This window comes from Sminthopsis crassicaudata, chromosome 4, assembly GCF_048593235.1.
Source record: "Sminthopsis crassicaudata isolate SCR6 chromosome 4, ASM4859323v1, whole genome shotgun sequence".
Taxonomy (NCBI): Eukaryota; Metazoa; Chordata; class Mammalia; order Dasyuromorphia; family Dasyuridae; genus Sminthopsis; species Sminthopsis crassicaudata.
In genome coordinates this window covers 171,175,668-171,199,710 of record NC_133620.1, presented here as the reverse complement: position 1 = coordinate 171,199,710, position 24,043 = coordinate 171,175,668, and the positions used below count along the sequence as shown (strand labels likewise).

The 24,043-nt window shown below is 32.3% G+C and overlaps 1 protein-coding gene across 13 annotated transcripts in view; it reads right to left on the bottom strand.

The window, feature by feature from the left end:
- Positions 1 to 24,043, bottom strand: part of PTPRK (protein tyrosine phosphatase receptor type K) — a 742,018-nt gene that overhangs the window by 144,650 nt on the left and 573,325 nt on the right. For all 13 annotated transcript variants that reach the window (XR_012489194.1, XR_012489195.1, XM_074309869.1 and 10 more), the window contains exon 8: positions 6,852 to 7,154. Coding sequence is in view for 11 of the 13 variants with exons in the window: in XM_074309869.1 (XP_074165970.1) it covers positions 6,852 to 7,154 (303 nt within the window). In the remaining 2 variants the exon portion in view is untranslated. The remainder of the gene's footprint in view (positions 1 to 6,851; positions 7,155 to 24,043) is intronic.

Genomic DNA, 24,043 nt, shown 5'->3' with positions numbered 1-24,043 from the left:
TTCTGCCTTTCCACTAGCAGAGATTACATGGAAATACTACCATGCCCAGTTTGGACACTTATTAAAATGCTATATATGCATATAATGACACTGGATTCAAGATGACAAATAAAATCATAGTACATTCATTTCAAGTACATTCTTGCAAAATAAAAGGAATGATATTCCTTAGCGTTAAGAACAGATTAAATAAACTTTTGAGCAGAGAACATTATACACTATGATACTCAATAATATGTACTGAATGAAATGAATTGCTTGAAGATGAGAGCATATAATCTGATTTGATTTCATTAAGCCTCTTAGTTAATATATTTGTTTTAAGAACATGACTGTAATTTCTGGATAGAATTTTTAAAGACAATGACAGATCAACAAACCTTAGCAAACACAGTTCAAAAAATAATTAACTACTATTAACAAACAGAAAATGAAAACCAAACCAGTGGAATTAGACTATGCCATCCATTACCACTCAGTTTGATACTGTCTCAAATACTTTTGTATGAACCAATATAGTACCCATAAGCATAAATTCATAAAAGTGATTTGTTAATGGTGAAGAAGTTCAACTAGTGCTGAATTTTCAAATGAAAAACATTTTTCAAAGCTAATAGCCAAGGGAAGTTAAAACAGCAGGAGTTGGGGGCTTTCTTTTTTGTTGTTGTTATTTTTTTTTAATCAGCATAATCAATTATGAAGTATTCCCAGGTGTAAGAGGGTTTGAAGCTTCACCCAAACCTTGCTTATGCTGAAAATAGTTCACAGTAACTGATAATTACAACAGCAGCAATTTGGAAAGCTTAAAAATCTTCTAAAGTATATTCCACCATCAGTCCCTTTTTTTGTTCACTTGTACTTTTAACTTTTAAACATAAATTCACCTAGAGTGTTGAGTATGGCTTTTGAAAAGTTAAGGAAGAAATAAGTAGAAGGAATATGATACTTTTAAAATATATGCATAATACTTCAGTTTTCATTGAAGTGTTTTTTGTTATCCCTCTTAAAGCCAGCCTAAATATCTGCTTGCATATTTTAATTAATATTTTTTCCTTAATCTAATGTTCTAATGAACTTCACACATGACATTTTCAGGGAATGCATTTTCAAAGTATACTGCAATTTTTTTGAGGAGTGAAATAAATTAAAAATCACTAGATCAAAGAAAATGCTTTACACCAGGGCTAGCAGTATTAAGGCAAAGCAAATGGTCTGTCACAACAGTGAGATTCAATTCAATCTACAAGGAGACCATGAATGATGACATGACCTCTGGGACAGGCAACATAATTTGGCACATTAATAATAAATTCAGGAAGGCAAAGAATCCCACAGTAAACAGTTGAGATGCCAACACTAAACTTCACAAGAACTGTTCATCCATCTGTCAGTGGAAGACTTGGGGAGAAGTTAACTAAGGCATCCAGGGCTGTTTTACTTCACTGTATTGACACAGATTACGTAATATACAGAGGCTGATAGGCCAAGACAACTCCTCTGTGTGTTTTGTGGCATTTGTTGATACTCTTGTAGGCAGGGCTTTGTTTTCCAAAGGAGTATCTGTTGTTCTTCCTCTTGTCAAGTTAAGCATATTTACTAATTTAATTAAAGGAGAAAAAAGATTCCACCATTTAAACTATCTTGCAAAGAGTGACTACAGGGAGGACAGAAACCCCAATCAAGGAGGAAACAGCTATTCAAAGAACTGCAGTTATTAAGTTTAGTCAACAAAAATTTTGCTAACAACTTTAAAAAGGCAATGGGCACATTAGGAATATTTAGGGGTATTTTAAAGTCAGTATGCAGCACTTTGCATTTAAGAATAGGCAGGCAGCAGTACTTAAAATGGGATGTGTCTTTTCCATCCGTTCTCTTAAGTTTTCATATTCAGCAAATAAAGATTTGTTGCAAAAAATTCCATGTATTGTTCTAGTTCTCAATGGTCACCTTGCATTTATCTCAGGGTTATTAATGAGATGGACATATAGAGGAGAAAACAAGATGCTTCTAGAAGATGAGCTAATTCTCTTGAGGAATTTGGAATGAAGATAATGGTTTACACAACTTGCAACTAGACCATGGAAGTAAATAAGCTGGAGGGTAAACTATATAAATGGAGTTTGGCAGCTCTAAGAGAGATGCTGTTTGGCAGTTTTCTCCCTTTGACGAGGGGATCATCTTAAGAAGGCTGCCAATTTCTGTATATACCTGTGGTTTGGCTATATGTAGCATGAAGTTGGTAAATGGCCATCACCATGGCAATAAATAGGTTGTCATGGACATCACTGTGTATCTGACATCATCTCTTCCTTTTAATAGAGAGCCAGAAGTTTGACTTATTACTTTGTGGGAATGTGTTAATATGACTTTAATAATTCTCTTTAATATTCTTTCAATTAATTTAGGCAAATAGAGAAATCTCCTGAAAATGAATACACTACAGACTTGGAGGAAAACTGAAGATACATAAAGACCAATGAGACAGAGGGCAGCAGCAATAAGAGAGCATAATAGAATCTTTATTATATAATCATAATAAATTGTTTTCACAACATATATATAACCACCCTCTGCCCAAGTCCCCCATAACAGGTTTTTTTTCCCTCAGCCAACTCATATTATTGATTTTTATGACTTATAGAATAAAAAATGATACCAAAACCTTCATACAAAAAAGTTCTAGCCTTGAACTAGGGGGAAAAAAGTATCCAATAAATTAAATATAAATTTTACCTTAGGGTTCTGGTGGGAAATCATTCTAGTATGGCTTGTCTGATTTATGAATGTCCCCAGAACTCTTTTTTGTGAAATTATATCTTTTTTATTATATGGCTGATAATTTATTCTTCCTCTATGTATGTAAGGTGGCAATAATTTAATACAGTGGGTTAATCAGATTGACATCATCCACTGATCTTTAAACAACAAATTATGATTTAAGTTTTCTTTTCCCACCTACTCCCATTCCCCAAAAAATACTTTAAAAAAGATCTTACACTATATATTAAAAATGCAGCTACATGGGAACAACTGAATATCATCTTATATAATAAAATTGTGTTAGAAATTTGAATTTAGGTTAAATCCTATAATACAAAAAGAGAATAGTATGTTTTAAGTTGTTGCTACAACAAATTCATGTAGCAATAATTGTACAATAAATATAGCAAAAGCAAACTCTAAAGGATTACGAATGAAAATAATAACATAGTTAATTTCAATTTATAAATGAATTTCCTAGAATGGGAGGGGAAATAGCAAAGCCATAGCTTTGCCTACTTTAGAACCTACTTTAAAGATCCACCATAATTAATTTTTATTATTAACCTATCTATATATAGGTACCAGAAAAGTTAGTGTAGTATGCATAAATGAATATGAATATTATTCATATATGTTGGGGGATGTGTGGAAAAGGTTTATTAGGAGGAATGGTGTTAAAAGAAAAACAGATTGAAAAATGAAAATTGGTCATATAATGGCTCCAATGGTGATCAACCAACAAATCATAAAACTCACAATTGACTACAAAATTAGAGATTTTAAGTAATCTTTTTTTTTCTTTCTGACAAAGACTACACTAAACACTTGTAAATAAATAATGCAAGAACTAGTGTAAAAAATAGCTATTGGGCCTGAGGGTAATTCAGTGTCTCCTTTGGGTATTGATAGAATTCAAACAGATTCAAGTAAAAGTCCAATTAGGAGCAGATGAGTGCTAACTCTTAAATAGTTGCATTCCTGTATTTGAATTCACTATTCAAAGTTCTAATTCTGTAAACAAGATCATTAGTTCTAGGCAGTGAGAATTCAAATATTACAACTACTAGGGGGCAGCAGGGAGAAGATGCATTCTCTTCAATCTCAACACTTTGTTGTATTAACAATTCTCACAAGGTCCCAAACCTCATCTTACCTCATTCTCTGATTACTAAACATTTTTTCTTTTTCATCACACAGGAGAATTTTCAAGGCAATTAGTTCTAAATATATCATGAATGTGGTAGACAACAAAAATATTTTCATTGCTTTCAAGAATTAGATTAAAAAAAAAAAAAAAGATGAATCAATTCATTTGAATGGCTCGAACTGCATTTACCTTTAACATCTTCCTATGGCACAACTGCTCAATTTTAGTAATAGCTTGACAAATTTTCATTTGGACATCAAAAGATATGGGAAACTTTGATCAGTATTTATACTCTCAGAGTACAGGCAATCAACCTGTGCAACCAGAAGACGACCTATATATATATATTTTTTTTTACTTTGGCTTTTCTGTAGAAGCCTAGGCCAAAATGACAAGGTCATGAAATTGGCACTCATTTCTGATATAGCTAGAGCATTTAAAAGTCAATACAGACCTCAAAAGATATCTAGCTCAGAATGGGTAAAATAAGGTCAGAGAGATTAAGTGAATTACCTAAAATCACAAAGTTAGTTTGTTACAAATCCAAGACAAACACTCAGGCCTTCTAATTCCCAATCCAGTTTACATAATGGGATTCAAAGAGAATATACTTTTTTCTATTCTTTATAAGCTTCCAACCTATATCTGCTTTGATTTCTTTTGCATAACAAAACAAAACTAAATAACAACAACAAAAGGTAAATTTCTCATAGTTCCAATGTTATCATGTTTGGGTAGTATTATGAGATTTATTTTCAATTAAAACTGACAATAATTAATGTTTCATGACTATGTCAGAATATTTCACGTGTTTTCCTGTGCACATGAAAATGCTCTTTCATTATTTGCTATGCCTCATTAGCTGACTTCCCGCTAAATTAAAAGAAGGGAAGGCCCAGTCCCATTGGATCTCATTGTGTTTGCAAAGATTTTAAGTTTAAGGTTGTGTAGATGCTATGTATAGCAAAAAAGGGAAGGTGTCTGATATATCCTTCCTTTATTATTAATTAGCATTCACGTGGACTCCAAAACAGTCAAGATAGGTCTTCAAAGACAGAAAGAGTTAAACAGCTAAAAACAAAAATATGGTCATTTCCACTTCTAGTCATATACTTTTCATTAGATCAAATGATGAACAACAGCCAAAAAGGAAATAAAAAATAGCAAACAATAGGATAAATTCTAGATTTTGAATTTTAAGAAGTGTGTTTGAGCTCTAAATCCAAAGTATAATCTGAGACAAATCATTCAACACCTTGGGGCTTAGTGTCTTTGCTTAAGCAAAAAAGAATGGTCTATGATAGCAGTTTTCAAACATACAATCCAATGCAGGTGGCAAAACTTCTGAATGTAGTCTGAACCAGATTAAAATGTAATTGGGAAATATTTAACAAAATAAATAAAAATATAATAGAACATGTCAATATGTTCATGTGTAGTTTTTCTAAGTAAAAATGTGGCCTTTCAGTATGATAATGCATGCATGTTTAGTGGCTCCCATTTCTATATTCATTTGTTGCTAATGTACTAGACTTAAATTTAGGATACTTTGATCTGTGCATACACAGACATATCACCATTGTGTGCATAGGAGACACATGAAAAGTAGTGTGATGTAATAGAGTACTGGATCTGAAGTCAAAAAGATTAGGGTTTGTATCCTATTCTTGACATTTACTGATGTATAATCCTGGCTTATCCACTTAGCCTATCTGAGCTTATTTCTTAAATTCAAAAATAGAGATAATTACATGTATATTAGCTACTTCAAAGAGTCCAGTGAAATACTTTATTTAATGGAATTTATAAACTTTAAAGTATTTCAAGGTTTGGAGCTAGTTTAAATTCATATTTTATGCTGCTGTATCTACATACTAAAATTGCTAGATATAGCTCTGCTTCCTAGAGCTAATGCTGAATGGAACCCAAACTAGTATCAAGATCAGTTTAAAGCAGTAAAACACTTTTAGCACACTGAAATGTTATTTATTTCTTTAAATTATGTCTGTAAGCTTCAATATCACGCATGAAGATGCTTTATCTTTGACATACACATTAATGTGCTTTAAAACTTTAGAATTATTTGCACCTAACAGTGCTATTATAGATATTGTTATTTTAATTGCTAGGCACTGTGCAAGTATTTTACAATTGTTATCTTATTTAAACATCATAGAAACTTTGTAAGTTAGATGCTGTGATTATTCTCATTTTACGGATAAGGAAACTGAGGCCAAAAAAGGCTAAATGATTTGCATGGGGTAAAACAGTTAATAAATGTCTGAGGTCAGATTTGAATTTAGATCTTCTAGATAGACTCCAGATCTAGTAAATATACAAACTAGCTAATGGGAAGTATAGCTCAATTATTTAGAAGTCTTCAATTAATTCTTTTTAGTAAGATGTCTATTAAGATTATTAAAAGATGATAAGATATAGTTCTATTAACATCTAATGCTTTCCCCCCTTTCCACTTCTATCAAGTGATGAAAAGTTTTCACCTTACTGGATTTAAATGTCAGAGACATTTTAAACTGAGATTTGAGAATGTCATGATGTTGCTCTTCTTTGCTAGAAAAACCTGAAACCACTAATATTGGATTTATCAGTTATAAAAATGTAATAAACAATTAAATAATTTAGCAAGTACTTTGACATATGACCATAATACTTAAAACTTTTTAGCTTTTTAAAATCTTCCTGTTTAAATCTTTAATCCAAGCTTTATTTTTAGCATGGTTAGAACATCTAACTGTATTTGAAATGGCATTTGGTGACTTATTTGGAGAGAAATGGTCATTCTAATTAAAGATAACAGCGTTAATTTTAATTTCATAAACAGAATTCATCGAGTTTTCAGTCAATTTTAGTCTAAATTAACTTAAGAATAATATGAAATTCTTAAATATTCCTCTTTTTTGGTAACATGGTATAAACCTACCATCTTCGTCAGTTTGAATAATTGTTTCCTCGCTTTCCTTCCTCCCTTCAGGATTGGTTAGGATCATCTTGAGGCTGACATTTGTGTAAGGTGGCAGATGGCTCACAACATGCTGCGGTGCTTTGGGGTCCATGTCCAAGCAGTCAGCCTTGCTCTCATTGTGACCACGGAAGTAATGGTAGCAGATAGTGACATTGAAAGTGTGGCAACGTGTAATATTGTAGCCTAAAGACTCCCAGTCCACTGCGATGTGTCTTGCTTGAATTTCAGCAATTTTTAGTGTTTTTGGTGTTCTCATTGGTTCTAGAAAACAAAACAAAAATGCAGATAGGTCCATGAGCACTATAACCACAAATGCAAGGTTGGAAATGACTTAGAAACCTTTCATTTAGTCTCCCACCTTAGATTACAGATATCCCAATCTGTTTTTCTTTATGGGAAGATTTACCCATTGTATAAAGGAATGGTAATTAAAAGCATCAGCAATTCACAATATTTAGAACCATAATAAAAAATGCTACAGAAGTAAATACAATACTACTACAGCTGTCACTGCTAACTTTTCCCCTCTCTTTTATTCTGTTGTTAATAAGTGAGTAAATTAGCTAATATATCATAACTGAAAAGAGTCAACATGTTCTGCACTATGATTTATCATGCCACTAAAATATGTTGTATACTAATTACACTAATTGTGGTACTAAACTACCACTTATGAAAGTGATGCAGATATTAATTAACATTTATTATTTCAGTAATGATGTTGTTCATTAAGGCAGCAAAGCTGAGAAAAATGACAAGAATATATTTGGGTATTCACACTATCATCCTTTTCCTTTGGTCTCCTTCCAACTTAGTCCTAGGAGAAGCTCAAAGTTGGACATTAGAGCACTGTCACCCAAATCAAAGTACCATGTAAATTTCCATTCATTTGGAAAACAGCAGAACAGTGGGAAGATCCTGGAATGATAGCAATTCATCATTGCTTTCCCAGGGTATTATTTAGCCCTAATAGCAAAAAAAGTTTGATAGTTTAACTTAATACATTGAAAGTCATGACCATGACTATGCATATATACCTGGAAGAAAGTAACATAACAGCATGACCTCCATAGATTAGTTCTTCAAAGGAGAGAAGAATAAAATCTTACATGGAGTCTTAACTTACAACTCTCAATTCAATGTTGGTAGATTCTTGGAGTTAAATTAAAATGAAAAAAAAACAAACCCATTTCCTTCTGAAAAAGCCATTCTAGGCTTATGTTTAGAGAATTACATTTTTAAAATTTAAATCTCAATTCTGCAAAGATAATAAGCAGGGTGCACATATGGTAAGTCCAATTTGGAATTTCAGTTCAATGTATTTATTATGCAACTTGAAAGATGCTGGTAGCCTTTTAATTTAAATAACAACATATTTTTAATAAGACACACAAATATAAGTCTCACACTATCTGATGCTTTGGTTTCAATGATGCTATTCCATATTTTGAAAAGGACACAGTCTCTCTCTTTAAATTTTATATTTTCATTGGGCGATGAGGCACAGAAAGATAGAATAAAAAATTCTCTACTCACTCCCAGATTCAATTCAGCTAGAGTTTTCTAAGCATATAATATATCCGCAAACCTGAGATAAGAGTTCAAATAGAAGGGAGGCTTGCAACTAGATAATATTTAAATAACTGTTTATTACATTGGCTTAATCAAAGTGCATAGCATGACTAAAAATCAACAACTACACTATACATATAATAAGACAAATGAACTAGAATGTTTCATAATCAAAAGATATGTTACCTCATTGTGCAAAAACAACATATCAAAACCTGTACATTCAATGAAAATGGCAATAATTCAATTCTGAAAATAGAAATGCCATTTATAGTACTCTGCACAGAACAGAATCATATATTGATGAAATTTCATAACAATATTATCATTATTAATAATAATAATAGCAACAACAACAACAATAGCATTTGTATTATATTTATTATGTGCCAGGCAGCATGCTAAGCACTTTACAAATATTATTTTATTTGACCCTTACAACAATTCTGGGAGACCAGCGCTGTTATTATCCCATTTAACAATTGAGGAAACTGAAGGAAACAGGGGTTAAGTAATTTGTCCAAGGTCATCCAGCTCCTGTTTGAAGCTGAATTTACTCTCAAATCATCCTTAATCTAGGCCTACTCCTCTGTCAACTGGAGCATCTCAGTGTCTGTATATTAGACAAATAGGAGAGTACAAAAAAAAGAAATTCATTAAAGGCTGATTTTATTTTGATTTAGCTAAACAGATGTCTATTTGAGGGATAATTATATAGGTAATTATGTTACTTGAATATCGTATAAAGAAACTAGTTTTACTTTCTTTATTATTAAAAAGAAAAAGAAAAAGTTTTATTAGTTCCTTTTATTTTTACAATTACTCTCATACAGATGGCATATAAAATGTGTGTGTATAGAGTTATAAAATTTTATTTGTAAACATTATATATGTATTTATATATACTATCCTACACACCCACAAATATCTTCCCTTTCAAAGAAAAATAGTTAAATTGAAAAAACCCATAAATATTTTGATTGTATCTAACAATTTATGTAACAATTCTGTATTCAGTCCTCTCCTCATCTAAAAGAAGAATATGATTCCTTATTCTTTCACTTAAGCTATTTATCTTTTTTATTTTTTAATTTCCTAATTACTTATGAGCTTAACTTTCATTTTGAGGTCTTTTGTTAACTTTGGAATAGTCATTGTTTATATTGTTCTGGTTCTGTATCAATTCATACAAACCATACCTCATTTCTTTTAATTCCTTATAAACATCATTTTTAAAAGAATAATGATATTCCATTACATTAATTTACTACAATTTGTTTAGCCATCCCCTAAAGAGCAGCTATAGTATCACATATTTCTGAATTTTATTTCTATCTAATTTTCTGATTTATATAACCAATAGAAAAATCACTACATCAAATAGGACTAAGATAAACATTTTTCTTCATAATATCAGTTGTTATCCAGAATGATAAAACTAAATCACAGATTTATAAACATTTTATTAATGTGCATATATATGTGTATATATATATGTATATATATACACATATGTATATAGTTTACAAAGCATTTATCTCACAATACAGAAAGTAAGACTATAAGAATTATGTCCAGTTTATATTTGAGGAAAATAAAGAGTCAAAACCCCTAACTTGTCCAGGTCATAAAAATATCAAGACTTAAGAATTCTACTAAAATATTAAGTTCTTTCCAATATATCATTTTGGGGCATGAGGTGGCTTGCCTTTTTAGTATTGCTATACAAGAGATTCTATTTACATGTAGATTGGATTAGATGGCAGCCGAAGACCTTTCCAATTCTCAAACTTCTGGGATTCTGTTTAGCAACAAAACAATTCATTGTTATTTGTGATAATGTAGAAATGATTAGAGAAATTCTCACCATGCTTATGACGTTTAGAATAAAGCTATAGAAATTCTCAATATTATTCATATTAAAAGGACAAAGTTGGGAGTAAGGAATACTAGTTCATAAAAAGGAGATAGGGAAAATTTATTATTAACATTTAAAGGGCTTTGAAGTACAGAGATTTTATACCTGTTTTAGTACAAACTCTTAAAATAAATGTCACTTTCCTTTTGGAAAGTGAACAGCCAATTCATTTCTCTTTTCTCTTCTCCCTGGTATAAGTTATATATTCATTTTCCTAGTCATGTTATCATCATTCCAGTTATAATCTTCTCTAGGAGTACCTTGCATGAGACTTTTCTGCACAGTTAAGACATGTATTCTTAAGTATCAACAAGAGATTATCTAGTTACATATAAAATGAAGACAGAGAAACCATTGAGTATATATTTTGATTTAAAATGTTAAAAGCTCTACTTTTAATTTAAATCACAATGAATTCTATACAAGTATATCAATAAAGGTCCTTTTTATATATGGAAAATTTTCTTTATAAATCTTATGTCAGTTAGTGATCTTTAAAGGGCTTACTATGTGCTAACCATTAGGAATACAAAAAGAAAAATAAGGTGCATGTCCTCAAGAAGTTCATATTTTGATTCAGGAGACAATATGGAAATAGCTGTGTACATAAAAGATTTACACACACAAACATATGGATATATATGTATGTGTACACATATATAAAGATATATGTATATATGTATTCTGTACATATATATGTGTGAATATATTGTAAATGGAAAGTAATCTGAGCAACCATACTAACAGGCAGTGAAGTTACAGAGAACAAGAAATGATTCCTGCAGATGGTAGGATTTAAATTGAATCTTGAAGGAAAGGAGCTAAGTTAGGAGTTAGAAATGAGAAGGGAAAACATATGCATATGGGATATGTAAAAAGACATAGAAAAGGGAAAAAGAATGACATGTATAAAAAATAAGAAGTAATACAGTAAAGGTGTATCTATCTGCTTTTGTTCACTTGACTTGTCTGTCTGGAGGATTTGTAAAGAGGTGGTCCAAAGACAAAGTGCAGAACCTGCATTTAGGAAGACTCATCTTCCTGATTTCAAATCTGGCTTCAGACACTTAAACCTGTGTGACCCTAGACTTAACCCTTTTAACTCTAGTTCAACATTTTTAAAATGAGCTGGAAAAGAAAATGACAAAGCCTTCCAGTATCTTTTTCAGAAAAGCCCCAAATTGGGTCACAAAGAATTGAAGACTGAAAAAAAAAATAGGAAAGGATTATAAATATCAGAGGACTTCATATTTGATGCTAAAGAGGAATACACTAAAATCTCTTTAAGTGGTAGGATGCAGATGGCATGCTTAGACCTATATTTTAGGAGATCATTTTGGCAATTGTATGGAGGAAGTGGAGAGTGATAGATTTGAAGAAACCCAATTAGAAGGCTATTTCAAAGATTAAGCCCTATGTCAGAGGGACAGATGTGTGAGTGGAGGTAAAGGAACATGTATAAAGGTTAGTCTATGAAGTTAGAGATAACAAAATTTTATACAATACTGTTTATATGAGTTGAGTGCAAAGGGGAACTTGAGAATATCATCACAGTTTGTGAACTACATTGATGGGGAAGATTGTGTTGTCTAGAACAGTAATATTTTTTTTAAACAACTGCCAAAGGAGTTATAAAAGTTGAAATGGGAAGAAAAATTGGGAAAAGAAATAAGAATAATGTAAGGGAAAAAAACCCTAAGAAAAGAAAGTCATCTTTTGGGCAAATATCCAAAAACTTACTGGAAAAAAAAAAACTCCTTAAAAATGAGAATTAGGCAACAGGAAGTCAAAGACTTAATGAAACATCAAGAAATAATAAAATCAAAAGAATGAAAAAAACCCCACAAAGACAACATGAAACATTTCGTTGGAAAACAATTAACTCGGTAAACATATTGAAAATCAAATTTACAAATTGTCAGGCTACCTGGAAGTTATGATTTGTTTAAAGAAAAATAAAGGAAGACTTCCCTGAAATTCTAGAATTAGAGGGTAAAATAGAAATGGAAATCAATCCAGTGATCACCAAAGGAAAGACACTCCAAAACGAAAATTCACAAAAACATTATAACCAAGTTTCAAAGCTCTCACATAAAGGAAAAAAAATGTTACAAGCAACTAGAAACAGTTTAAGTACTGTTGAGCTATACTCATAATAATAAAACATTTAGCAACATTCTGTGTTGTTCAGCAACATTAAATTGCCACAAAATTACATTTAATTAAAAAATAGGAAAATAGATTAAAATTTTAATTAGAGACTAAATAGCCTAATCTGAAAGAATTAGTGGGTTAAAGAACAAATCAGAAAAACAATTTTGTTAAATAAAATGATAATAGAGATAATACATCAAAACATATCATACAGAAAAAATAGCACTCAAGAAGAAAACTAATATCATTAAAGGCTTACATCAATAAAACAGAGGAAGTAATAGTCAATGAATTGGGTATGAAATAAAAAAAAAATCACCAATTAAAGATTAAATTAGAAATCCTAAAAATTATAAAGTTAGATTAATAAAATTGAGTGTAGGGGACAGCTAGGTGGTACAGTGGATAGAGTATCAGCCATGAATTCAGGAGGACCTGAGTTCAAATCTGGTCTCAGACACTTAACACTTCCTGGCTGTGTGACCCTAGGCAAATCACTTAACCCCAGCCTCAGAATAAGAAAATAAATAAATAAATAAATAAATAAATAAATAAACAAACAAATAAATAAATAAATAAATAAATAGATAAATAGATAAATAAATAAATAAATAAATAAATAAATAAATAAGTAAATAATAATTTGAATGTAAGAAAACTATTGAACTATAAATAAAATAAGTTCATTTTATGAAACAAACTAATGAAACAGATAAACCATTGGTTAATGATTAAAAAAAATCACTAGTAAAACAATTTTAAAAATGAGTACAGAACTAATAAATATAACAATAATTAGGAGTTATTTTGCCCAATTATGTGCTGATAAATTTAACAATTTCAGTAAATGGAAGAACACTTACAAAGACATAAATTGCCCAGATCGATAGAAGAGAAAATAGAATATCTAAACAAATCTATTTTTTGAAAAGTAATTGAACAAGCCATACATGAGCTTCCTAAGGGGGGAAAAAGCATCAGGAATAGGTGGATTTACAAATAAATTCTACCCAAACATTCAAAGATCAACTAATTCAAATATTAGCTAAATCATTTGGAATAACAGACAAAGAAGGAATCCTACAAAACTCATTTTGTGAAATAAACATGATGATAAGACCTAAGCCAAGAAAAACAAAAAGATAAAATTATAAACCAATTTCACTAATGAATACTGATGCAAACAAGAGTACAGCAATAAATTGCAGAGATTATACATTATAATGAAGTAAGATTTATACAGCAATGAATAGTGTTCAATATAAGAAAATTTGTTAGCATAATTGATTATCTTTAAAAGAAAAAATTTTTTTTAAATCACAATTGTATCATTAGATGCAGAAAGGTTGTTTTTCTTACAAAATTCAATATTTATTCTTGTTAAAATCAACTGAAAGTGTAGAAGAAATGGATTTTTCTTGAAATACTAAGAAGCTTCTATCTAAAACCATGTGCAAGTATTATCTATAATAGGAATAAGCTAAAAATCTTCATCTTCTCTAAGATAAAGTATGGGAAAAAATGCCCATAATCACAGGTATTATTCAGGATTGTATTAGAAACCCAAAAACTCCAGATTCTGGAATAAGAACTCACACTATTTTGATAAAATATTTGAGAAAAAAACTGGAAAATAATGTGGCAGAAACTAGGAAGCATTTCACAGACTATACAAAGATGAGGTTGAAATGCATTCATGATTTATATATAAAGGGTGATATTATAAGTAAATTAAAAGAACAAGGGATAGTTTCCTGTCTGATCTTTGGAAAAGAAGAAATTTATGGTCAAAGAAGAATCAGAGAACATCATGAAATGCAAAATGACTAACTTTTATTACACTAAATTTAAAAGGTTTTGCAGAAACAAAACTACCAGAACCAAGATTAAAAGGGAAGTATAAATCTGGGAGGAAAATTTATAGCCAAAGTTTCTGATAAAGGTCTCATTTCTAAAATATATAAGTATCAAATTTATAAGAAAAAAAGTCATTCCCCAAATGATAAAAGATCAAACAATATGAACACACAATTTTCAGATGAAGAAATTAAAGCCACTTTGAGTCACATGAAAAAATGTTCTAAATCACCATTAATTAGAGAAATGCAAATTAAGATAATTCTCAGGTACCACTTCACACTTCTAAAATTGACTAAGATGACAGGAAAAAAATAATGATAATTGTTGGAGAAGATGTAGGAAAACTGGGGCACTAATGCATCATTGGTAGAGTTGTGAAATGATTCAACCATGCTGGAGAACAATTTACTAGGTCTGTATTTCAAAGAGATCATAAAAATGAGAAAAGCACCCACATGTGCAACAATGTTTGTAGCAGCTCTTTTTGTAGTGGCAAGGAACTGAAAATTGAGTGGATCTCCATCATTTGGGGAATGGCTAAATAAGTTATAGTATATAAATATAATAGAACATTGTTATTCTATAGGAAATGATGACCAAGCTGATTTTACCAAAGTCTGAAAGAATTACATGAACTGCTGCTGAATGAAGTGAGCAGAACCTGGAGAACATTGTACATGGTAACAGAATCTTATGATTAACTCTGATAGACTTGGCTCTCCTCAACAATACAGTGATTCAAGACAATTCCAATTAAACTTGGGATGGAAAATGTCATCTGTATCCAGAGAATAAAATATGAAGACTAAATGTGATAGAAGCATGGTATTTTCACTTTTTTTTGTTTGTTTTCTTGCTTTTTCTTTTTTTTTAATGTTTTTTTTTTTTTTTTCTTCCTTTGGCCTGATTTTTTCTGGCATAACATGACAAATGTGGAAATGTGTTTAAAAGGATAGTACATATTCCACTTATATCATACTGCTTGCTGTCTTGGGAAGGGGAGGAAGAGAAAGGATGGAAAGAGAAACATCTGAAGCACAAAATCTTACAAAAATGAAGACGGTAAACTATATTTACATGTGTCTGGAAAAAAATACTATTAAGAAAATAAATTCAATAAACCACCAAATTTTAATCATTCCACTACCAAATTTCTCAAATACCTCTCACTACTATGTATTTCAGGTATTAATCCTCTTTTGAATGGAAAACTTCAAATTGATCACCCTGCCAAAAGCCTCTCTTTACTCCAAGACATTCTTTTATTATTTTTTTAAATAGCTTTTTATTTACAAGATATATACATGGGTAATTTTACTGCACTGACAATTGCCAAGCCTTTTGTTTCAACTTTTCCCCTCCTTCCCCCCACTCCCCTCCCTCAGATGGCAGGTTGACCAATACATGTTACATATGCTAAAGTATAAATTAAATACAATATAGGTATACATGTCCAAACAGTTATTTGGCTGTACAAAAAGAATCAGACTTTGAAATAGTGTACAATCAGCCTGTAAAGGAAATCAGAAATGCAAGCAGACAAAAATGGAGGGATCAAATCCATTCTTATACCAGCTAACAAATTGGTGTTCATAAAGTGCAGAAGTCACTGCTTCACTCCTCTGTTCCCTGTTACCTCCAGGATAAAATGAAAAATCTGCCATTTAAAGCTATTTCAGATTTATTTTGCATTACTACAATTTATACCCTGTGGAGTTCAGAGAAAGTGGTTTTCTTGTTATTTCCTCTAAATGACTCTCTCCCATCAAGATGTCTTGACACTAGTGTCCCTTAATCCTGGTATGTCCACTCTGATGATTTTTGTCTCTTTGAGTCAGGTGACCTTATATATCTGTCAGGGAATCCTCTGGCAGTAACTCTTCATACGTAAGAACCAAAAGCTCCTTTTTGTTTTGAGTAGGACAGGTTGACTCACACAAAATGAGAAGATATGAATGGACTATGACCTATATCATAAATATCATGGTATTATCTTTTCCCAAAAAATTACTCCTCCTCCTAACTTCAATTTCTGCCAAGATCCAAATGTAATAATCATTGTGATTCAAGACGTCATCATCCCTCACCTGAATAATTACAACAGACTCCTTAATTGGTCTCTCTGACTGAAGTTATTTGCTATTCCAAATCATCCTCAAAAAAGCTGTCAAATAATTAATAAAATTTACTATCTACAGTTCATATCTGACTATAGTATATCCTATTCACTAAAGTTTAGATGGGTATTTTTAAATTTTTATTTCATTGTCTAAAAAACTTGTATTATTTTAAATTTATAATATACTGAATTATTCATACAGTATAAAATATATGCTTTATAAACAAGTAACTGCATAAATAGAGTGTTGTTAAAAGGTGTAAGAACAAAAAAAAAATTTGGAGACAATGATTCTCAAGTTCCAGATCTATACTTTTAATTTTCTATAGGGCAAGTATTTCAAAGAAACAATCATGTAAAAGCAGCTTCTGAATTAGGAGGGAGCTAGAATGATATTTTATTTTTTGCATGTTATTAGTAATATAAATATGAAGTACTCTGATAATCAGTTTTCTAATTCATAAAATGGGGATAAAATTACTTGCAGTTACCTAAACAATAGTGTTTTCAATTAAAATGAAATAAAATTATACATGTAAAATTTAATATAAATATTAAAGTACTATATTAATTGTCTGATCACCTAAAATCTCATCATCATGCTGATTAGCTCAGCTTTGGATTCTCAGTATCTTCCCAACTCCCTTAGCCTTCACTCTATTCACATTGGAAGATTAAACTCCTCCCAAATTTTTCCTTGAGAGAGCTAGGTGGCACCCAGCTGGGAAATAGGAAGATCTGAGTTCAAATCTGACCAAAAACACTTAATAGCCCTATAACCCTGGATAAGTCACTTAATCCTATTTGCCTCAATTTCTTATCTATAATATGCTTGGAGAAGGAAATGCCAACTCTTTACAGTAACTGTCAAGAAAACCCCAAATGGAAGGACAAAAAATCACACTCATCTGACTTTTTTCTTTTTCCTTTAAAGAGGCTTGGACTTGAGATTGTCCCAGCTCACTTTTCATTTTCTACTTGTAGTTCTGCCTGGTTTGAACTCCAAGAAACATGATATCCACTCCAAGATAGGTTGATCATTTAAAATCTCATAATCATGCTTTTTAACTAATCTTTGGACACTCAAAACTCTCATAAATTTCCTATCTCCTCTCCCCTCTGATTGAAAGGCTTGAACATCTAGCACCAAACTCTGGCCAAGACTTTCCTTTATGGGTGGCTGGATATGAGCTATCCAGCCGACTCTTCATTTTCTATCTGTAACTCTGTGTGGTTTGAATCCTAAGGAACACAAAGCCCTTTTATCTCTATCCTATCCCTCCATTCCTACTTTCCAGTTTCCTTTTGTGCATTGTCTCCCTCCATTAGATTATAAATTCCTTGAAGATAGGGGTTATGTTTCTTTTTCTTTTTTTTAATTTGTATCCCTATTCTGTATCACAATGCTTAGTGCATAGCAAGTATTTAATGTTTCCTTAGAAATGTAATATTTTATTCTTCTCCCCATTTTACAATGAAAAAGAAGATTCAAAGTGCTATGCCACAGTTCTCTTTTATTGTCCTGACTCAGTTTCTCTAATTATCCTGACCCAGTCCTGGCTCAGTTTCTCTAATTGTTCTGCTTCAGTTTATAATTATCAGCTCAAACCTCAGTCCTACAAAACCTCTCCTCCCTCTTTATCAGAATATTTGATAAGGATAAAAGATCTTATGTTTTAGAATATCAGAATGCCTCTCCCCATTCCAAACTAACAGAATATCAGATATCATCTTATCAAGATGCCTCTTCCCATCTCCAGTAGCTCACCCCAACCTGCCAGAGTCCTGTTCCCACTCTCAGCACTCAGACTCCACCCCTGCCTCAATCTACCCCCTGAGTCTGAGCCATGTGTATATAGGTCATTGAGAACTCACATTGTTTGCTGGATTCTTGGAGATGATAGTCTCATTCAGCCCTGGGACCAAATCATGAATCCATTTGGTCCCAGTAAATCTTTTCCATTAAATAAATTATTAAATACTCTATAATCTCTATCTTGCCTCAGTTTCTCTGGTATTACATTTTGGAAGCTTCCCACCAAGATGTTAGAAAATGAGCAGGATTAGAGATTAGAAGACATTCGGGTCTCCCCCTTGGGCTTCAGGGTGTCTGGGGATTTAGGTTCTTTGCTTGGAGAGGTCGGCCCTTTAGATTTTTTTCCAGAACCTCTGGAAAAGAGCAGTTTCCAGTCACAACTGTGCCTGAAGCCTTTTGGTGGACCCTCCATTTTGCCACAGGAGAGTAACTCTGGATGTCTTAAGACATGTTCTGTCTGTCTGTGCTAGCTTCTGGATTCCCAGAATAATGAAATGTTGACAAGCATAAATTCTGGGAGTAGGATCCTCTGCATACAGGGAGCACTACCTGGTATCTAAAGACACATCTGGTTCGGTGTGCCAGTTGGCACAACTCTGGGCATTCCAGAGTATAAATCTGGGTGTCTTTTTTAAGACACCATTTGGCTAAAAAAAAAAAAAAAAAATCTCTGTTTGGATTCTGGGAGGGAAGACTCTGGAGCTGACAACTTCTTTCAGGGCTATTCTAAGATTTCCATATAGCCCCTGATCTGTGTGTTATGTGTTTTTGATTGCAGTCATGTCCATCTGTTTTGTGTGACTTGTTTGTCACTTGTTTGTGACTTATTCGGTTTAGAGCTCTGCTAAATTAAGAAAGTTGAGAATTATTTAGTAAAACTTAGTTAAACTTTTTGACTTGTACTAATTTGTGAGTAAAAGGAACAAAAAGGCGGATGTTTTTTCCTTGAAGCAGGTTTTCAGAGCCTGCTAGAGTAAAGGGCAATAAAACTGTATCTGATTGAAACTCAGGATGGAGAAATCATCTGATTAGGAATTTTAGGTTGATTCTGAAATTATGGGAATTAATTTTACTGTTGCCTTTGCATGCCACATTTGTTCTGAGTATTCTTTGGGACAGTTTTAAATTGTGGGAAATAATTTTACTGTTGCCTATGCAGGTTATATTTAATTATCTTTGAATGTAAGATCTTATGAACTTGTTGGAGTAAAGTTCTGTTAACTTACCTGAAAGGGGTTACTTGCCTCTAATTAGGTAAAGAAAGATCTGGCTTTTCTAAAGACTTTAATTCTGGTCAAAGTTGGGGCTTAGGAAAAGTCACTGGAATAATGGCCAATTGGGACCAGAGAGAAATTCATTATTTGAAATATGGTAGGAAAAGGAGTTTTATATTACTGGGAATTTAAAGCTGTATTTTATTGTATTTTAAGTTAAAATATAGATTATTAAAACAAAATGTCAGTAGCTTACCTTGGGAGGTCATGTTTGTATCTTCCTACTTAGATGATATATTGCTTTGTAGAAATATAGGGTAATTTGTAAATTATGCTTTGTTGGGTATATGTATTAAGTATGTATTAAGGTTTATGAAATTTGATTTCTTAAGTTTAAAAAAAGTGATTTAAAGACAAAAGACAAGAAAGATTGATTTGCAAAAGCAATTAATAGTTTAAATGGAGCATCTAGTATTGGTTTGGAAGAGTTTAAAGCATGTCAGAGAAGTTTTGGGCAAATAAGCATTGGGAGGAGAGAGATAGAGATGGGATAGCAAAGAGATGATTTGAGAGAAGGAAGAAGAGAGGAAAATAACTTTCCAGAAATGGGGACAAAAAGGCACAAACCCTTAGTGAATTTGCCATTTGTCATGGGAAAGGAGATACCTCATGAGGTTGAGGCCTATCTTTAGCTGGCAGATTAGAACCTGGGGAATTGGTACCCTAAAAAAAAGGTTAGCTGTAAGAAGTTGGAACTGGGAAGCATGGTGGAATGGGGGAAGGGTGTGGGGGAAGGGTGACCACCTGGAAAAGGGACAATCTAATCTCCCTCCCCCCATTAAGATGGTGTTTTGTTTTGTTTTGTTTTTTGGACAAACTGCAGCTCCTTGCTGGTTCAAATATTAATTGCTTCTACTGTTTAATTGATATTTTAAATAATATTTCAGATTCTTTTCTGTAGAATTGGGTATTCTGTATAAGTTTAATTGATTGTATCCTAAGATTATGCCCATCATTTAAAGGGCTTCTGAAAATAATAGTTTTTCCTTGTCCTTTTGAAAATGTTCTGTTAAATAGGAAAGATAACTTGTGAACTTACAGAAAGAAATTTATTACTGTTATCAATATGAGGTTATGGTATTTCTAAAAGTTTAATATTTTTAAGAACCTCTTGGATTCCTTTATGTGTTAGTAGGATATTCTGTATAGGATATTCTAAGTTTTAATTGATTCTATTGGGCCATCTTGAGGTTATTTGAAGAGCCTCTGAAAATAATATTTTTTTTGTCCTTTTGAAAATGTTTCTGTTATGGACAATATGTAATTTGGAATATTTGTCTATGTATTGAGTATTTTTAAAACAAACTGATTTGTATATATAATGTTCATTATGGAAACATTTACTTAGATATGAAAGAAGTAAACATACAGAGACAAATTCTTACTATTATAGATATATGGTTATGGTAAATATCTTTTTAGGATTTGTCTGAAACTTGGTTAATAGAATTTGTTATTAGAAGTAAAATTCTTTGGGCTTATAATTAATGCTATTTGGGAGTTTTAAAGCTCTACTCTCTGACAGTTAGTGGGACAATTAACTAGACTAAAAATGAATTAAAGCTATTTTATCCTGTTTTGCTGAAAGTTAAGTTTTAACTACTTATGTAATGCTTATGTCCCTGCATTTTTTTCCCTCCTGTAACTAATTTCTATGATCAGAGCAATGGTCAATAAGAAACTGTTAATCCAATTCAATTATGTCATACCTTGCTATTTCTAATCTAGTTATATGTAACCATTATATCCTGAATACTTAGCAAATTACTATATATCCTGGTCATCTATCTTATACTGAATATGTGTGTCTGTGGATATTACGGTTTTTAAAGGTTTCTAAATAATGAGAGAACAAAAGCCTAGCTGCTGTTTTATGTATTGGGAAATTGCTGGCCACTTTATACTGGCTTCTTCACACTTTGTATCAGTCTATTCTAACCTTTATTTGTTAGATTTGTGTTTTTTTTTGTTTTAGGTTTTAGTCAAATTATAGTATTGACTTGCTTCTGGGACCTAGATCAGCTTTGATTGTCGGCATAGTGGGCCACACCACATGTATCCTCTGCATGGACTGAGAGTCTCCTGCAAGTGCCCAGCCTAAAGCAGTTTTCATTCCTTACCCCTGATGGACTGATATGGGGAATTTAGGAACCCTGATTGGGTCATCTATTACTGTGTTTAAGATTTGTTAAAACTGTTTAACTATTGCTGTATGTTTGAGGGATTTTTAGGAAACTTACTGTACTAGTCTATTATGTATAGGAATTTTGGTTCACTCTTGTGATTTATATGTGGAATGGTCATTTGATAATTCTTTTCCATGAAAAAAAAAAAAAAAAAAAAAAGGAGAAAGGAAACTGGATGAAACTGGTCATGAAATTGGGAACTGATGTATTTTTCTTAGGCATTTCTGCCCTGCCCCCTATCTCATTAGTTTAGATTGAGTTGGATATCATGCTTTAACTTTGAAATACCTTATTCTGTTGGAATTGCCCTGGCAGACTCAGTTTGGGGGATTATTTTTTAGAAACAACCAGAAATCAGACACCTCTCCTGGGACTGGCAGTCTCTCTGATCTGTTTCTCCATAGCTGTTACCCCAGTCCCTTAATTAGTATTTCAGCATTTTGATATCTGGCCTCTAATAGTTTGGGGTTGCCTGCCTTGGTCTAATTGCATAATTTGCTCACAAATCTGTTTCCTAGTAGCAGCTCTTGTTCTATTGAGAGGGGACAGGTGGAACTACTCCAGGCCCCACTTTTTCCTTCTTTTGGAGTCCCTGACAGACTTGAGGTGCCCTCTTAGGCAGTAGGACTATCTTGAGCACTGCTACACCTTGTATAAGCAGAGACTGTTAAATGCACAAATGACCACAGACCTATCTTACAGTGAACTGTCCATCTCAAACTGGATTCTCTGGCTGAGATGCTCTCCAACAGAAAAGGACCTACTATTTCTGCAACAGGGAAGCCTGTTTGTCTCCCTAAATGACTATTGCTGGTTTTATGCTAATAACTTTGGGATTATCAGGGAGAGACTTGTTCTTGCCATAAGTCCTTGGATTTTTCTAGTTTTAGTTTGGTTTATTTGCTTTACATAGAGTTGGTCAAAATTATGATGCTAAGATCTTCTAGAGGAAGGTAATTCAATGATTTGAATATTCAGAAGAGAGAGAGTGTGTGGAATGTTATGCCACAATTGTCTTTTATTGTCCTGACTCAGTTTCCCTAATTATCCTGACCCAGCTCAAACATCAGTCCTACAAAACCTCTCCTCCCTCTTTATCAGAATATTTGATAAGGATAAAAGATCTTATGTTTTAGAATATCAGAATGCCTCTCCCCATTCCAAACTATCAGAATATCAGATACCATCTTATCAAGATGCCTCTCCCCATCTCTAGGGTGCCTCCCCTCTGATGGCTTACCTCAACCTGTCAGAGTCCAGTTCCCGCTCTCAGCACTCAGACTCCACCCCTGCTTCAATCTACTCCCTGAATCTGAGCCATGTGTATATAGGTCATTGAGAACTTACATTGTTTGCTGGATTCTTGGAGACAATAGTCTCATTTAGCCCTGGGACCAAATCATGGATCCATTTGGTCCCAGTAAATCTTTCCCATTAAATAAATTATTAAATACTCTTTAATCTCTATTTTGCCTCAGTTTCTCTGGGATTACAAAAGGAGCACTCACTCTGATGTCATAGGACCCAGCTAGATTTTAGGCTATCCAGGTTATATCATCTCCTTAAGTTTTAGTCTCCTAATCTTTAAAACAAGGGGGTTAGATTTGGTGTCCTATCTTGTAAAACTATATTTATGTTTTATAATACGATAGGAAAAGTAGAAGTCAAAGATACTGGATTTTATCACCATTTTAGAAAGCAAATTTTATCCCCAAATGACTAACAATAAAAGAACATGAAATTTGTTAAATATTTGGTTAATTTATCATTCTGAAATTGTTGGACATAAGGAATGAGATCAAATTTAAGTGATATGTACAGAGGTAACAGTACCCAATGTGTAAGCTGAGATTAAAAATCCAGATCCCCTACATATTTAAGTCAATTAAATCCTTTCTACTACCTAGTGAATTGGTATTTTTAATTTAGATTTGAACCTCTCCTTTAAACCTAGCACATTCTATTCTGCATTATATTAAGCTATGTATATCTATATTTATTTGATGGTCTATATATCCTTATTAGTAAATGAAAGTTCCTTGAACATATATATCACATTTTGTCTTTGTATTCCCAGATCTTCTGATAATGCCTTATGTATTTTCACATTTTTCATCTTGTTCTATGATGTCAACCTGGGGGAGAGAGGGGACAACTCTCCATATAAGAACTTTCAACCCAAATCACACTGTATGAGTAATTTGTTTGAAAATCTGGGAGATTAAATAGCTTTTCCTGACTTGAACCCTAT